This window comes from Triturus cristatus, chromosome 4_2, assembly GCF_964204655.1.
Source record: "Triturus cristatus chromosome 4_2, aTriCri1.1, whole genome shotgun sequence".
NCBI lineage: Eukaryota > Metazoa > Chordata > Amphibia > Caudata > Salamandridae > Triturus > Triturus cristatus.
Window position 1 is genome coordinate 831,699,295 of NC_140586.1, and position 19,089 is coordinate 831,718,383.

At 45.1% G+C, this 19,089-nt stretch overlaps 1 protein-coding gene across 2 annotated transcripts in view; it reads right to left on the reverse strand.

Moving 5' to 3' along the window:
- KIF2C (kinesin family member 2C) overlaps nucleotides 1–19,089 on the reverse strand; it is a 1,365,901-nt gene that overhangs the window by 719,384 nt on the left and 627,428 nt on the right. For both annotated transcript variants that reach the window (XM_085602797.1, XM_085602796.1), the window contains one exon: nucleotides 13,899–13,989. In XM_085602797.1, coding sequence (XP_085458923.1) covers nucleotides 13,899–13,989 — 91 coding nt within the window. The remainder of the gene's footprint in view (nucleotides 1–13,898; nucleotides 13,990–19,089) is intronic.

Sequence of the window (19,089 nt, forward strand, 5' to 3'; positions counted from 1 at the left end):
GCGTTCCGGAGGTCTAAGATAGAACGCAGGCCCGTTTCTTTTTTCGGAATCAAGGAGTAGTGGGAGTAACACCACCAACCTACTTCTGACAATGAAACGCGCTTGATGGCTCCCTTGGGTACGAGGGCCGCAACTTCCTGCTAGAGAAGTGCCAAGTGATCCCCCAACATGCGGTGGTATTGAGGTGGCATGGCTGGATGTGCAGAAGCGAAGGGGAGGGAGTAGCCCTTCCGGACTATTTGCAGAACCCACCTGTCCGAAGTGATGGTGCGCCAGTGGGGGAGTTGATGGCGAATCCTGCCGCGTGTGGTGGGCCTGAAACACCGGACTAGGAAGGTTTTGAGGCAGTGGTGGCAGGGGTGGTGGCGGACTGACCCGCCCGCTGGGTCCGTGAGCCACCGCAGCGGGCCCCCCGTCTGCGGCTGCGCTGAGACTGTTGCTGCGCAGGCCGGCAGCTCTGAAAGGAACATGTCTGTGAGCCTCTACCCTGTCCCCGAAATGAGCGAAAAGCAGACCCCAAGGGAGTGCGCGTGGTGGCAAGGCCCAAGGACTGGGCCGTAGCCCGGTAGTCTTTAAAGCGTTCGTGTGCTAAACGCTTTGTCACCAAAGAGGCACGTCCAACAAAGTGTTCTGGACATCCTCTGAGAAGCCAGTTGTCCTGAGCCAGGCTTAATGGCGGAGCGCCACTGTAGTGGAAATTGCCCTGCCGAGGGAGTCGGCGGTGTCAAGACCACAACGGATAGTAAATTTCGCAGCATCTCTCCCCTTGGTAATGGCTTGGGAAGAGCACCGCCTGGGCTTCTGCCAGACACTGAGGCAGCACCTGTGCCACTGTATCCAGAACAGAGTGTGAATAGCGGCCCAAAAGGCATGCAGTATTGACCGCCCGCAAACCTGAACTGGCAGAGGTGAAAATCTTTTTCACAAACTGCTCAATTTTTTGGGATTCCTTGTCCGGAGGTGCGGAAGGTAATGCGCTTGGAGAGGCAGACAACCAGACTCTCAGGTGTTGGGTGTTGTGTGAGAAAACCAGGGTCACCCGGGGCCAGGCGATGGCGTATACCAACACCCCTATCCACAGGAACCCCTGTGTTAGGTTTGTTCCAGGTGCTTAACAGAATGTCTAAGTGCGTCGTTAAAGGGCAGTAGCGGCACTGCCAAGAAGGTCGCTGGCTACAGCACCTCAGTCAGGAGATTGGTCCTGATGGGCACCGATGGGAGCTCGAGGTTAAGAGCCTCAGACGCCCTACGCAACACCACAGAAAAGGACCCAACCTCCTCCGTAGCTACCGAAGAAGGGGACAGCGTACCAGGCTGTGGAGAGAAATCCAGATCACGAGGACTCTCCACATCGCCTCAGACCCCTCCCAGAAACCCCCTTCATCCACCGGCTGCTTAAGAGCTTGTAAGGACGAGGGGCCCGGGGAAGGGGAATAAATTGCCCCCCTTGGAATAGTAATCAGAGGATAATGGACAAATCCTGGCTCTACGTAGTCCGAGCCCATGGGCAACGGCGTCATTTCCAGCATCGGCCCAGAGGCCGGAGCCAAAAACTCCACAGGGTATCTTGCCGACGTAGCCAGGGCAAAAGGTGGCAGCACCACCCAATGGGTCCACGGGGCCCGAAGGCGCTCCGGAGGGACCCGATGGGGCAAATAAACATCCCATGGCCAACAGGAAGCCCATTTTTTCTTCAGAAGTCTCATCCAGCCCCGGGAAGGGTGGGTAGGCCACATGTGAGAAGTTGGCCTGATGTATGATGTCACTAGTTCTAGTGTACACCTTATATCAGTCCAAACAACCCTTATGGTGGTTGGTTGTAAAGTCAACCTTATAGACCAGCTATCCTAGTGGTAGCATGGACAAGAGCAGTCTTAGGCTAAACTCTGAATGGCATGTGAAGCCAGCTGTGATACCATATATAATCCCTTGAATACCAAATGAAAGGACACCACAACAGATATATATATATACACAATAAAGTGTATTTATTCTAGTCAAACCCTCAGCACTCTTTATGAGATTCGAGGTAAGTACAACACAGTCTTATTTAAGCATGCATTAAGTCACACAGGTAAGTAATACAGTTAGGCCCTAGGGGCCACGCAAACCATATACTAAAGAAGTGGTATAAGGACCACTGTCATGGAAATAGAATAGGGCTAGGCCTAGGGAATCGCTGGGGCTACACTACACTACCAACAGTTAGGAAGTGGGAGGCCCACGGGATTCAGGTGCAGAGTGGAAACACTCACGCGTAATGCGTAAAAGTCGATAGAATCACTAGCAGTTAGAAATAAGCAGTTTTAGGACACTTCTGGTATAGCTAGAAAGTCGAGACTCGGAAACTAGACCCTAGGATAGTCAATACCCTTGTGAGCACCGAAATACCCAAGTTACCTAGCCCACGGGCTGCGGGTGCATAGGTGTGAACTTGCGTCGGGTTTCGTCGTGGACTTCTATGGATGCCTGAAGGAAAGTTGCTGACAGGCAGTCAGTGAAGAGTGTCCGGTGGATCCCAAGGCTGGGATCAAGAAGAGAGGATACCTGCAAGCAGAAGGGACAGAGTCTGGGTCACTAGCCAGTGACCACGTGGAACCAGGAAGGAACCAGGCGATGTTGGGAGATTGCAGGTGAAGGGTGAAGTTTGTCGCAGCAGCCACGGGTACCAGGAGACGTCGAGGACGACCAGGACCAGGAGGCGAGCTGTCCCACGAAGGCTCTTGCTGTCGGCGGCGTCGAAGTCGAACTAGGACTCACCAAGCCTTGGCAAGCGGGACCCACGAAGAATGGAGGACTTGCTTCTGGTGCAGACCAGGAAGGTCTGGGGTGCTTCTCTTTTGCAGAGGAGCGGGAGCCAGTCTGGAGGAGCCAAACCAGCAGTGAAGATTCAAAGGTGTGTCGTCGCAAAGGCCGCTGGCCAACGGGCAAGCAACCGGACAGACGCGGCAAGCAGGAAAATGCAGAAGGGCCCCACGCAGGACTCGTGGAGTGTGGGGGGCTAATCTTCGGTGCAGATGGTGCTTGCGGTTGGGGCTTCTCAATCCCCGGTGCACAACTTAGAGGGTACCTCAGAAGCTGCGCTGGAAGATACTCGCCACTTTTCCCAGGTAGCCAGTCCCACGTCTCTCGTAGCCTCAACGGATCTCAGCTCGGCTGTGGATGTGGATCAGGGTCGGAGAAGTCTGGAAGTCAAGACTCTGGTCGGGCTCTGCAGTCGGTCCCTCGTAGTACTTCAGCAAAGCAAAGGGTAAGTCTCTTGATGGTGCCTGTTTGCACAGGGTAGCCACTCCTTGGCCACAAGGGAGATTCTTCAGTCTTCTTCTTTCGTCGAAGGTCCAGAGTTTCTGTTCAAGTTGCAGGTTCAGGATAATCTAATCTCTTGGGGCCCAACTCCCACACTTATACTAATCTGGGGGGCTGGGTTGCCTGCTAGGTCATGCCTTATGGGTGGGACCTGGGAGGGGGGTAGTTACACCCCCTTCCCTTTGTCCAGTTTCGCGCCAGGACTGGGGCTGGAGTGCCCCAGCACCGGTTTGAACTGGACTATGCATGGGACACCTTGTGTGCCCCAGGCAGTGTCTCGTTTCTTTCATCCCTCCCTGCCCCAATACACTAAGGTCTGTCTGGGGTGGTGCTCGCACCTCCCAAGGCAGGAAACCTATTGTCCAAGCCTCCCGTGCCGGGATCACTCCCAGCAGCAGGAGGTCAGACTTGTGTCGTGGCAGCAGCATCCATTTTGTGATGCTGGGGCTCTGGTTAACTTTAACCGGGTAAGTAGATTACAACATGTCTTCTCCCTCCAAAAGGGAGGGATAATGTCCTCATCCCCAGAAATGGGATGGGGGTATTATTCCAAAGTGTTAGACACCTTACACGACATGTTTTGATAAAGCCAAACCATAGTTATCATAACCGTCTAAGATTATAAGGCACTTTAAGAGTATATGGTAGGCTATATCATAGAACAGCTATAAGGACATGGTTCCGAAAGCTGCAGACAGGCTCAGCTCATGCTAGAGCACCATCTCACATGTTACCAAGCACTCTGCCTCCAGGATTGTTAAGGCCTGCCATAGGAGTGGCTGATAGGTACACATGTGTCTATATATAAGGTAGGTATAGGAATACTACACCTTAGCAAGAGGTGATTACACGACCTTGCCCAGGCTGAGTGATCAGCCAGTTGTGTCATAATGGAAGGCCAGGCCAGGGGTGGCATAATACATGCTGCAGCCCCCGGTAGGCCTAGGATACACCTATGCCCTGGGTACCTAAGGTACACTGTACAGGGGCCAATAAGGTGACCCGATCCAAATGGGTTATGCACCTAAAGTACATAGTATTAATTTAGAGAGAGAACAGCAGGGCTGTGGGTCTGATTAGCAGGCCCAAAGCCACATCTAAGTCGAAAACCAGTAAAGCAAAAGCAAAAAGTGTGGGTGAACATAGAAAGCAGACCCTACTCTCCTACACCACAGACAACAACGGAGGCTCCATCGGAGCCGCAGGGGAGTGATCACCTGCACCCTCCACCGTGTCCTGATGTAGATGTAGAGCGCCGCCGCTTCTTCGACTTTTTATGGCACCTCGACTTACCTGTCCCCGATTCAGACGAACGATGGTGTCGGCTCACTGACTGGTCCCTCGACCCTCCTACGGGAGCGGGACCTTGAGTGGCGCGAAACCAGTTGCTGGGCCTCCAACAACTTTCAGGAACGCTCCCGCAAGGCCTTCGGCGCCATGGCCAGACAATCTGGGCACATCTCGGGGTTATGGGCGTGCCCCAAGCAGAAGAGATATGTCATACGGGTCCGTCACCGACATGTTCCGACGGAAGTCCCTACAGCACTTGAACCCGGGCATCCCTACTGCACCAGAAGTTGATTTCTCGACAAAACAAGACTCAGAAGTCAAATATTACTAGGAGTACCGCTCTCTCTCGGATCTGCGCTTGCCGGAGCGGAAAAAGAAAAAACTGACGTCAGCACGCGTGGGCGCGTCTAAGTAGCTCCGACTATGTCATTTCGGCGGCTATGACGCCAGCGACATACGCAGAGCTGCATGGCAATGCCTACCAACGTGCATGGGTACTGCTGACGAAAACTTTCCGGATACAGTCTGATGCCTGGGGATATTCTAAGGCATATGTCTCCAACCAGTCGATCGCGATCGACTGGTAGCTAGTCGGCCCCCATTGAGTAGCTCGCAGCATTATTTTGAGGAAAAACGTAGTTAGATGTTTACATTTTTACATTTCAACACCTTGCGTTTTTCTCTCCATTGTGAATATCATTTAGTTTTGTTGCCAGGCCTCTTCGTTATTTATTTTAGCCCAGCAGAGCCATATGTCCTACGCTGCACGGAACCATGCTCGGAGACACCATTGTTCCGTGTAGAAACAAACTTGCTTCGGCTTGCCGTTTTTCTAGGGCCTCTGCGATTCGAGAAGAAGCCTTCCCTCGCAGTAGCCGAGCACCGGAGTCTAGGCCTGAGGCAGTGGCTGTGGGACTTGGGCTATGTCTGATAGCAACCCTCAGGACACAGCCTGACTCCTGGCAAAGTCCTGCCATCGAACTCCAGAGAGGAGGATGGGCCTTCCCTCGAGCGATTCCAAGGTACATTTTTAGGACTGCAGTCGCTTTTTCAGCAAATGTTGTTTAAAAAGCTGGATTTCCCTTGAGCTTTATTTATGAGTGAAGCAGGCAGGGCAAGGCATGCTGATTTTCATATCGGTCTCTGTAATAGTCATGCCGTAATTAGTTATTACAGTTAGTGAATTTGCCAAGTAAAGATAATAAGCATTATTTATTTTGTTGTGTTTCATAGAATATTAGCTGAAAGCCTAAAATAGAAAAGTGTAATGTCATTTTGTGTTATTCTAATAAGTTAGTGCACTGGCTATGCAAAGATAACAAGCATTATTTTTTTCCTATGAATCACGGCAAAAAAAGAATGCTTGTTTATCTTTTCATAGCAAGGGCACATACTGTTATTAGAATAACACGGAACAGCATTACACTTTTCTATTTTAGGCTTTCAGCTACGATCCTATTAACAATATTAACAAAGAATGCTTATTATCTTTCCCTAACATGTGCAATAAGTGTAATAACACATAGCATTCCACTTCTCTATTGTAATGCTTTCAGATCAAATGAGGGTCACAACATCGTTTTACTGTTATGTTGAAGAACAGTCCCATATCGTTTGAGTGAGAAACATTTTCAGTGTGAATGGGTATTAATGTCAGACCTGGAAGGCATTTTGTTTTGTTACCCATATGAAAAACAATTTAGAGAAGGCTAAATCAGGACAGGGAGTCACAATTATTATGCTCAAAGGTACTTAGAATACTTAAAACAAACTAAGACATTATTTATGATTTTAAGACAATTTTAAAACTGCTTTAAGGCGGGAAAGACAATCAGACTGTCTATTCCAGAATATAACCTCTGCTAGGCCCTTTATGCTCATTAAACTCTGCAATGTGTCACTTCAGATATGAAGCTTAGGATTGTTGGTAAACAGCTCAGTAAATTAATAAAACGTGGGCGGCGACTTCAGAATTGCTTCCTAAAGCTACTAGATTACACTGCATTAGAGAACATCATGCAATACCATGTTGAGATTGATTTTCCTATTTGTTTTTTATTTGAGCTGAATTTTAATTATTATTTTGGTGATCATTGATAATTGAAAGTTCTTGAAGAACGGTGACAACAAATATTGCGAAAATCATAATTGTTTCTAACTAGGGAACTCTAAGTATTTGGATCAAACATAGTATCTGGCTCCATGGAGATTAGGCTTAAAGTCAACGAAGCTGGGCGGGGCAGTTTGGGAAAAATGCACAAGTTGCTTGGCCTTTAGTAGCTCAAGATGATTTTCATTGATCAGAAGTAGCTCTCACTGCAAAAAAGGTTGGAGACACCTGTTCTAAGGTAAGGAATCCATTACCAACGTGTCTCTTTCAGCTTCAATAACCATCAATAAGCACTGGTAAAACACTAACATGGCTTCAGAAGCAGCGTGCTGCCCAGCGTAAAGCGCTTCAACGTCTCTTGGGTAGAATAAACTATATAAAATCAATTACAATACAAGACTAGAAAACTCTCCAGGCCCACACCAACACTATATTTCATACAAAACCTACTTAAGCAACTCCCAGAAAGACTAACTGCTGAAAACCTAACCGAGCCAACAGTGGCACTCCGAAAACTGACTTCATTTTCTTCTCCAAACACCCTCCAAATGGAGAAATAATTCTCTTCTCCACATTCGTATCTCAAAAACAAATGAAATTCCATAGGGAACTAAACTCGCATCCACCCCCTCCAAAGATTTAGGGAGGATGTCTCCATTTCTATCTACAGAACAGGCAACATACTAATCCAAGCGTCAGACCAGCACCTCACCATCTTTGATCGACACTTCGCCTCATTAACACATGCAGGTCCTACACTCAACCCTACCCTTCTCCCTTACCAACCCTCTTGTCACTCCACCCATTGTTTACTCAGCCAATCAATCTACTGCTCCCTCCTCTCATGTAACATACCTTAGTCTAGTAAGCGTCAGTTCAAACCCCACTGCTCCCACCCTTACACACGATTACATCATAACACATCCCCTAGACGCGCTTACTGGTCAGCATAGCGTTAGCGTGACTTCTAGTCCTTACACCATTGAGCTCCCCCTCAAACACAACCCCGACTCCCCCATTGAAATCCCAAAACCCACACAAACCCTGCTTTCCACCCACCTTGACAACACTGCCCTTGCCTCCTTTGAAGATCACCTGTTCATCTCAGACTCTGGACCCTCTGCTTGTCCATTCAACCATAGAATAGATAGCCTCCTTGATACTTTTACCTTGCGCCTGAGCCGAATTGAACAAAATCTTCACTCTAGCCAAAGTAGTCTCATGTAAAAAATGACCGCACAATCCAGACAAAGGTGACACTGCTCTGCCCCGAGAACAGAGAAACTGTCTCCTCCAAAAAAAGAGCTCCAAGAAACAGCCAACACACCCAGTCATACCTCCATCTCCTTGAACAAACATTCCCATAGAGCCACCCCAGGCTCTCAACCCCCTTTCCCCAAAGGAAGCTGAATCCTACAGCACACAAACACCACTTGCTAACCCTAAATCTCTCCAGAATCACCGTAATCCTGGGCACTAATCCATTCCCTTGAGCCTTTACATCACCAATACCTCCAGCTCAATACATCACAACTGAGACAATACACTCCGTTAATATTCCTCGCTCACGGTCCTGTATGCTTCGTAACTGCAGATAAGCAGTGAGACATGCTACTAACTTTCTTGGTAAGCAAACCTCAAGCAATTTTGCAACGAATCGACCAACAGGAAAGGCTCTACTCGAGATCATAATCTTCCAGAAATTACCTTGTCTTCCTCCAATCCATCCAGCCTACTGACTAGTCCTGCCATCTCATACTTGTCAATCTCATTGCCCATCCCATACTCCACCCTGCCCCCACCAACAAACCCATGCATTGGACAAGGAAAAAACCCATCCCCCAACAGAACTGAAATCCAGGATCTGCACCCAGCTACTCTTGCAACCTCTCCTTCACACCGTTGATGACCTTACGGCCCACTATAAGTATTACTGATGCACTCGACCAAATTGCACTGCTTAATTTAAGCGCTCTAGAAAAATTAAATCCTGAACCTGGTTCAACTCTTACCTCAACTCTAAGAGGAGACAACTTAGACAAACCGAAAAGCTTTGGAGACAAAATCTCAAACTAGCTCCTAATGTTTATCCTACAACAAACACCTCTTTAGAGAAAAAGACACTCTTTCACAACCAACTGGATCAAATGAAGAAGCAACGAGGGAGCTCTAACAATTAATCAAACCACATCCACCTCCGAATATGATACACCAATCACCGTTGAACGCTGCAAAGTAGCTAACTACTTCAATGAGAAAGTTGCAAAAAAAATCAAACAATCTTTTCCACCATACAAGTCTGACATCTCTGCCCACTTGCTTCATTACCCCTCCCCTCCAAGGCTTAACTAATGACTAGTATGACCCAAATGAACCCAAAATCAATCAAGATTGCATACAACCGTTAAACAATGTTCTGTGGACAGACTTCAAACTCCTGACTGAAAGCAAACCCTTCAAAATAATCACGAACCTGAAGCCCACATCCCACACCTCCAAACCACTGCCCACCACCATAGTAAAGAACTTCAACCACATCTTCCCATTTTGGACTAAATTAATCGCTTTTCTTTTCCCCATCAGGCTGTGTTCCTGAATACCTGCAACCAGGCTAAGTTACACCCATTCTCAAAAAACCATGTACAGACCCCCAACGACCTGAACAACCTTAGACCAATTACTAACCTTCCCATCCTTGCCAAAATGCTGGAGAAGTGTCCCCCTTCAACTCAACTGACACAGGAATTCAACCTCCACAAGACTTTCCAATCCGGATTCAAAAAAGGCTGTAGCACTGAAACTGCCATGCTCAGTATTTCTGATAACATCCACAGATCCTTGGATGAAGGCGTAGACCTCCTCCTAATCCTACTCGACTTGCCAGCAGCATTCAATACAGTAAATCATCCAGCTTTACTTATACCTCTCAAAAACCACATGTCAATGAAGCAGGCCGGAGATGGTTAATGTGTTGCTGCAATATCGCTATCAGCAACAACAAAAATCAACAGCTGTCTCTCCAAACCTACTGCAGTAACACAAGGCATACCCCAAGGCTCTATCATCTCACCAACCCTTTAGGTTCTCCATGGAACCCCTCACTGTCATTTTGAGCCGAACAGAGGTTAAATATCGCTTATACGCCATTTCAACTCCAGAACAAAATTAAATCACCGTGTGATCTCCAATATCTAAATATCACACTAGTTAAGATACAAACATGGCTAAAAGCCAGCCACCCCACCCCAAACTGAACCCTAAAAAGACCGAACTAGTACTCTTCACCCCCCAAAACGATCCCTTACCTATCCAAGAATGGATTAAGAATAAAGACGTGCTCAGCTACTCTTTCTAACTTCGTCAAGACCCTGGACAGCATGTCGAAGGAGCACGTGAACAACTCAGATAAAGAAACACTCTGCACACTCGGACACCTCAAAAAGTAAAACTGTTTATCCTCCCATATAATCCTATGACGGTAGTGCAATCTCTTATCTCAAAACTCTACTACAACAATGCCCTCCTTAAAGGAATTCCTAAATGTCACCTTGTGCCCCTACTGCAGTTTCAAAGTGGTCATCAGACAGGAATCAAAAGATTCGATTACATATCTCCTGCCCTCAAGAGTCTAAACTGGCTTCCCATCGAAGGAAGATGCATCATGAAAACAACCGGTCACCCACAAAGCCCTTCAAACAAAAACCTTAAATATGTAGGAATCAAACTTTAGAGCAGAAAGTGTCCAGGCACCGAGACGCGCCAACGCTGCTCTACTCTCTCCTAACAAAGAAGAAATCCAAGGCGTGCTTTATCTCAAGAAATGCTCCTCAGATCTGGAAATCACTCCCCAAGGATCTCTGCTGCAACTCAACCCCCCCCTTTTCTTTCCTTCAAACAGGACTTTAAACTTTTACTTCTCAACAACTACTTCAACACGCGCACAAGCTGTTCTATGTTACCCATATTGATTGGCTCCGTCAAGATGGACACCTGATCCTTTCAAACTCCTTTATTGTCCCTGAAGCCACACCTCAATGCACCTAATGATGTATTGCTCTTTTGACTCTTACGAATTCCTTCATGTCCATCTTGTAACTAATCACAAAATGTCTAGCGCTCCGATACCCTCTGGCCTACCTAGAGCTATAAAAAACTCAAAAATAAATAAATAAACATTCAGTAGTCGATTATAGTTCATACACACTATAATTTAATTATAATGAAACTCTCTTGCATAAGAGAACTGCTATGGGTCGTGTCAATCATTCAGTACTGTACCAGCCTACAGCAATAAACTACCTATAACCAACTGAACAGGAATAGAATATCGGAGAGCTGATACATATCACTGGGCAACAGAACTTTAATTTGATCTACCACTGAAACACCCAATAAGCTACATACTAAGACTCTCAACGACAGTCAGACATGTGATGTTATCAAAGTTTATCCCTGCAGATATTCCACTGTCTTCCTACATTGTATGCCTGCTCAGCGCCATAGACAAAATGTCTGAGTGGACATCCTCGTGGAGTACCCAGCTAAGTGGACTATACAGTGACTTGCAGACCTGTTAAAACCTGCCAGCAAACTGAAAACCATAAACTGCTTGCCACACTTCATCCATATCACTGATCAGATGCTGCGTCTCGTAACAACCGCTCCTCAGTGATCATCACTTGACATGGAAACACTTCCCAACCAGGATCAAAACAAAGGCAATACACCACACCAAAACACCTTACATGGTGTAGTATGCTATCCACGTAGGCAAATATAAATATTGCAATACAACACCAATTTGTTAGAAAACAATATTTTGCTTTGTGTCTGTTAGGACTGCCCTTGGCAAAAAAAAGGTCTAAGCCACAGAAACACAGAAAGGTAAAGCAGAGGATCGGAATGGCACAATAACAGGGGGCTTGGAGAAATGGTTGAACCCTGTGAAATGTAGCAAATATGTCAAGAAAGAACAGAGCTCTGTCTGGAAACTCACACGACGTGCAGGAGAATTCTGTACTATGGCGGTCTCTGGGCACTGCAGAGAGCGCACTACATCCACCTCACTAGATGAGGTTTAGATTGATTCAAGAAAAGTGGATGTGCTACTAACACTTGTTGGGTCTATATTCATTTTAATACAGTTTGCTATTTCACAAGTACTGGTGATTCCAAGCCAGACAGCGAACGATTTAAGCAGGAGAAGAAGACCAACTACATCCAATAGTTGGTTCAATGTTTAAAAGGACAGAGGCTACAGGGAAGTGCAAAGGCAGCACATGTGTTGTGTACACTCCATCAATGCTCTGTCTGGAGGCTAATAAGTAGGAAGGTGTCTCTGAGACTTAGGGATGATGACCTATTAGGAAGGAACATCCAGCTATTTAAAGCATTTACTAAACAAGGGGTTGATTCTTATGTGACAGGTCGTGCGTGTGGAGAGAAGATAGCAAAAAGTCTAAAAGGCACTGTCTGGGAGCTACAATGACCGAGCTGAATTCTTTAGATATCTAAACAACCTTTACTCTTTCGTAGACATGCTTACTTTCCACTAAACTAAAAAGGAAATACAAACACTAGGATTTTCTTTGCCGAAGGAAGAAACTGATGTATTGCCATAGAACAGTCACAGACGGAGAACAAAAGTCTGAAAATAGGGTAGCATTAACCACATGATGAATGTTTGGATTATCAATATGACAAGTGTAGGGTAAATCTTCTGGTTACGAGTAGCACAGTGAAAACTAAGATTACAATTGGTTTACCAATGATAATAGCAGCATTCAATGCCCAGGAGTCCAAAAGATATGAATCTATGGTTATTAAAGTTATACCAATTCTTTAATGCTGCCACGACTGCCCCTGCAAGTTTCTTGCATCTTCAGGCCAGCAAGCAATTCCACAGCATTTAAACTAAACACCACAAAGCATCTCAAACACGAATTCAAATCTTCAAACAGACAACTATAGACTGAAACGCCTTAGCCTTCTGATTGTTTGGACTGGAGCCGAGAATATGAATATCTAAAAAAAAGATTAGACTAGACTCTTGGTTCCCTTCCTTGAAAAGGAGACTAAAGCATCACCTACAAGTATAGCCAGTAGGAACATTATGGTACTGTGAATTCAAATTAAAGGTGACTGTGCCTTAGTAAGTTGTCAACCTCCACCCTACTACACCAGTGGCCTTAACCACTACCCCTCCTCTCTACATTATATAATTTTCAATTAACTATTCTCGCTACCATCTAAAAGACTAACGGAGAACTGCACTGTGTGTAAATAAAATGTTACATCTATTATTTTGACACAAATTCTTGTCTCATATGAAGTTTTAAATTCAAGTAAGTTACTTAAATACAGTACTTTACCACTGTAAAACTCACTCGCCAAACAAACTGCGTAAGGCCTCAAAATCTATACCAATAAAAATAAAATACAAAAAAACATAGGTGTACAAGCTACAATCGAATAACACTTTTCCAAACATGAATATTGATGCAGCATAGTTCGTGGCAACAGCTATGTCAATGCTAAGGTGGTATGTAACGTCACCAGTTCTGCCATCGATGTCATTTGTGATGTTATCGGTCATGTGTGAGATCATAAGCAGTGTATTTGGTGAGCAATTTTATAGCAGGCACTCAAATTATGGCCTGTGAGACTATCAGGCAGATTTCAGGGGTTTTAGGTTTTATTTTGTACCCATGACTGTGCTTTGTTTAAAAGAACGCTATGGGTATTTTTCTAAGATTCTAAATTTTTCCTTTGGCATATAGTCCAATGTTTCACTCCATTTCAAACATTTTTCAAGCTAACTGAATCGAAATAAGTAATGTAAAACAAATATTGGGTAAGCATGACATTTCTGACTTACACACCACCCGTCCTTAGACCTTAGTCTGTCATCAGAACCCTTTGATGCCAATTTAGGAACATACCACATGCTTTGCATTATTCAGTCCACATACAAATGAATTACTGTGCACACAGACTGGCTCTCTATGAAAAGGGTATGTAATCCTGCAGAGATGTGTTTTACGAGTTCATCTAAACCCTCTTCTCAACTACATGACAGTTCTCGGAAGCATGGAAAGTCAGTATTAGGATAAAAAAAATTATGATTGCAATAGTGCAGGCATAGCCCACGATAAGGCAAATATGGCATGTTTACAGATACACAAATACTTACATGAGTCTTTCCACTTCCCGTTTGGCCATATGCAAAGCACGTTGCCTTTCCTCCCTCAAAGATGCTCTGTACAAGAGGCCGGGCAGTGAACCTATGACAAAGTAACATACACTGTAAAAGGATGGCAAAGGGGTAATTTAACATATGCAAATGAACATAGGCGATATGTCTTAGAGTGGATCAAGACTGCTCATGAAAAGATGCACATTTGATACTACATATGGGAAAGTTACTTTAGGATTGACCGATCTAAGATTTACTTTAATGTAGATGCAGAGAACCCATTTGTGGCAATACGAGTATTTGACAGAATGCATCTACCTGCTGACAGTGTACTCCCAAAAAAGGACCTTCTCTTCAGTTGAGGGGGTAATAAAAAAAACGGTTAGTATAATTTGTCAGAAGAATTCGTCATATGAAAAGAATCCAGTGATCAGGGATCTCAAATGAATTAAAAACTCTGAATTGCATGCCATGGGACTGATGTCATATCAAAGGGGACCAGTCTGAAGGGACTTTGAAAAACAGTCAAAGGATTATTAAAGATATCTGGCTCTGCAAACCTCATTTTATTGGTAGTGGGTAATTAAAGAAGTGAGGCACGCATGGACCTAACAAGATAAGTCAACCTATTTCAGTGCACAACAGGTTGTGCATTTTCATCAGGAGTAAAATTAAATTTATAATGTGTACTCCCTGCCTCTGAGTCATAAGAGCTTCTCAGAATGTACCCACGCCGTTTTGATGTAAACTTAGAGGGCCCCAAATTAATCGGTCGCCCAACTTCCCTAGATGGACATGACAAGCCAACTCAGGAAAAAGCCAGACTGACCCATACATTCTGCATATGTCTGTTCCCTCAAAAACATGTTTCTCTAACTAGCAAAGATTGAGGATGTCATTGAACATATTGTACACTCATTCAGTGACAAATTAATGTACGTATGATCTAGTATGACAAAATATGCATTGCTAGCCTGCCATTCAACATTTTTATTAGGATTTGATAAATCCATAAAAGCAGGTCAACATGAAAACAGCTACTGATCAGTTTACAAAGCTACATACTTAAATTTAAATAAAGACATTTGACAGCACTGCTAGCCAAATGAGCGCTAGTCTCTCTCCCTGAAAACTGTGGGCTGCACTTTAATCAGATGCAAGTGCTTGATAAGTCCTTTTGCTAGTATAACGATTTGTGATGGTGTGCTATTAATTAAATGTAAAAGCTGGGCTTCTAACGAGTTGATAAGGCAGCTTTAAATAAACATCTTGTATATTATGGAAGACCACGGCAATCTGATAAACAAGGGCATTACCAGTTACTGGTAAATGCAAATGATACTTACATTTCTGGCTACTCAATCGTTGAAGTAGTATTTTAATGCTCTTAAAATCCAACGTGTAACAATCCCTTTGATGAGGATGCCGAGTTAGGAAAAATATTGACAACGATATAGACTGCATGAAAACAATCATTGGCATAGCCAATAGGTCTCACCTTTGGGACCTTGTAAGTGTTTAGAGAGCTATTGGCTTTGCCAAGGAGTTTAAGCGATGATGTAGAGCAGCGTGGCTGCTGTACAGTATGTTATAAATTTATAATGGGTGTTATGAACATTTTTGTTACCTTAGATAGAATTAAGATTCTGTATACCGGAGGACTGTATAAAAAAAATGTAACATAAAAAATGCCATAACGCATTCCTGGGGATTAGTGTGCTACACAGCGGTGCTTTCCAGGCTCTGCTCGTGCTGTGCTATTGGGATCAAGTTAGCTCTCCCACATCTACAACAACCCTGTGATTGTCATGTGCTTTTGAAGTGGGGTAGGTAAACATTGCACATACGATCGTTGTGGATACTTACACTTATTTATATGTTCTAGTAAAATCGTTGTAAAGAAAATTTTTGTGGAAGAACTTCCAAACATGTGAATTGTCTAACCCAAATAGGTATATGAATAAAGAAATGAATAAACGCATAGCCAAGCTTTGCCGATGTTTTTTTCGTGAGAGGTCAGCAAACAATGGGCGGCTGGGGGAAGGGGGGGGATTCAAAGGACAGGATGGTGGGGGTGACTGAAAACAACAGGAGGGTGGGGGTGATTGAAAACAACGACCGAAGGGTGGGGGTGATTGAAAACATTTGGATTTAACTTTCCCCTCCCGTCAGCAGAACTCCCTCAACACCCCCAGGGCTCACAAAGATTGACATGTGTGCTCTCGGGCTTAAAAAACTCTAGGAGGGGTGGGGGCGACAGGGGGAGCCGTGCCCACCCCCCGGACAAAAGCAAAACAAAACCCTGTCCCAAAAACAACAAGCATTTGCAATGCAATAGGTCTCGCAGTTACGCAAGTTTATGCCACTGGCATTGTAAATAACAATGCCTTTTATTTATGTTTATAAAAAGAAAACAAAACTAAAAGGCATTGTTATTTGCAATGTCAATAGCTCAAACTCACGTCAATGCGAGACGGGTAAGTTACTTACCTGTAATTCTAGTTCTCTTCCAGGGGTATCCTCATCAAAGTCATAAGCACTGAATATTCCCGCCCATGTGCGGGGACCCCGGAAATAATAAAATTATATATGTAAAAAACATACATATATACAGCTCTGTATATGTATAAACATATATCATTTTTTCCAAGCAAATGCAGCTCCCATAAAAGGCTAGGCAATGTAAATATACACATCCAATAACACACATATATCTATATATATGTATAAAGGTATAACAATACACCCAAATCTCTTTTTTTTTTTTTTTTTTTTTAATGAGGTAAACACTCATGAGAAAGCAAAAAATAAAGAGAACAAACTGTGGAAAAACACAGATGTATAACACATTGCCAGCCTGCAGGCTGCATTGCAATACAATACCATAGAGACTAAAAAGCCCTGTACAGGTAAAAACTGGCACCGTGCCTTTAAGGCAGCCCTGACTTCCATATCCCATCATGCCTCAGGGGTGACAGTTAGGTCAGTTGTTCTTTGCGGGACCGTAGTCCTAAACACAAAGATATACCTTTTCCATAATGAATAATACACCTCTTCTCATTTGCCTGGGGAGGTGGGTGGGTTGCTTATGACTTTGATGAGGATACCCCTGGAAGAGAACTAGAATTACAGGTAAGTAACTTACCCTTCTCTTCCAGGGGATCCTCATCAATAGTCATAAGCACTGAATAGAGTAGCAAGCTCCCCTTCCACCAGCAGGCAAATGAAACTAAGGTTGTATCACCCATGGAGAAAAAGAATCATGAAAATGATTATGTTTGGAACAGATTCCTCAAGGAGGCTTGTCCTACTTGAGTGTCTGCCCTGGTGTCCGAATCCAGACAATAATGCCTGGTAAAAGTGTGGACAGATCTCCAAGTGGCTGCCTTGCAGATCTCGGAGAGTGGGACATTATTGAGAAAAGCCGCGGTAGCCGCTTTTCCTCTTGTCGAATGCGCTTTAGGGCGCGCCCCCAATGGTTTCTGAGCCAGTTGGTAGGCCAAAGTAATACTAGAAACAATCCACCTAGCAATGGAACGTTTGGATGCAGCAAAGCCCATACGGACAATCCCATAGTTCACAAACAATTGGTCAGATTTCCTGATATTCTTAGTCCTATCTAGGTAGAATTTTAGGACCCTTCTGACATCCAGAGAATGCAACGCCCTCTCTGCCGGAGAGGAGGGGTTGGGAAAAAAGGTTGGTAAGGAGATGGCTTGGTTTACATGAAACTCCGATACCACCTTGGGTAGGAACGAAGGGTGAGTTCTCATCACCACCCTATTTAGATGAAAAACAGTGTAGGGTTCTTTAGAACAGAGGGCCTGTATCTCACTGACCCTCCGTGCTGAAGTGATGGCTATTAAAAATGCTGTCTTCCATGTGAGGTGCTGTAGGGTAGCCTTATGAATAGGCTCAAAAGGTGAACCCATGAGCTTCGACAGAACCAAGTTTAGCTCCCAGGAAGGAGAGGGAGGTCTAACAGGGGGATAGACTTTCTTGAGTCCTTGCAAGAAATCCTTCACTACCTGCACTTTAAAAAATGACTGCTGTGAAGGCGAACGCCTGTATGCTGTTATGGCTGCTAGGTGAACCTTTATGGAAGAAAATTTCAACCCTGCCCTTGCTAAATGTAGAAGATAGGGCAAAATTACATCCTCCTGGCATTTAGTGGGATCATAATGATGCTGAGCACACCATATATAAAATCTTTTCCACTTACAGAAGTAGGAGTGTCTTGTCGAAGGCCTCCTGGCTTCCTTCAGTATGGACATACACTCTTGAGGGAGGTTCAGATGGCCATACTGGAGGACTTCAGGAGCCATGCTGTTAAGCTCAGCGAGGGAAGGCTGGGATGGTAAATCTTCCCCTGCATCTTGGATAACAAGTCCGGCCTGCACGGCAGCCGCTTGTGGGGGCGGATCGACATGTGTAGGAGATCCGTGTACCACCACTGCCTCGGCCAGTCCGGTGCTATGAGTATCATCTTGGCAGATGAATTCTGTAGCTTGGTCACCACCTTGGGAATTAGTGGGAGAGGCGGAAAAGCGTACACAAATGTCATTGACCAATTGATCAAAAGGGCATTCCCTAGGGATCCTGGTCGATGGTATCTTGAGGCGAAGCCTCGGCATTTTGTGTTTTGCTCGTCCGCGAAGAGGTCCACTTGCGGGCGCCCCCATTCCCCGAAGATGTCTTCTAACACTTCGTCGTTGATTACCCAGTCCTCTGGCTCTTGAAAATGCCGACTGAGCAAGTCTGCTTGCACGTTGAGTTCTCCTGGTAGGTGCACCGCTTTCAATGAGATGTTCCTTGCTAGGATCCAGTGCCACAGGGACTGAGCTTCCAGCGAGAGCGTTCTGGATCGAGTACCCCCCTGCTTGTTCAGGTAGTACATTGTGGTGGTATTGTCCGTCTGTACTAGAATGGTACTCGTCGTTATCGCAGGTAGGAACGCTTTGAGGGCTAGGTGGACCGCCCTGAGCTCCAGCATGTTGATGTGGTACAACTGTTCGCTGCTGGACCACCGTCCTTGAGTTTGCAGAGTCCCAAAATGCGCACCCCATCCCTGAAGGGATGCGTCGGTGATTAAGGTCTGAGTTGGGGGCTCTTGATGGAAAAGAATCCCCACTTGCAGATTCCTTGGCTTCAGCCACCACTTGATTGACTGTTTGGCTGCAGAGGAGAG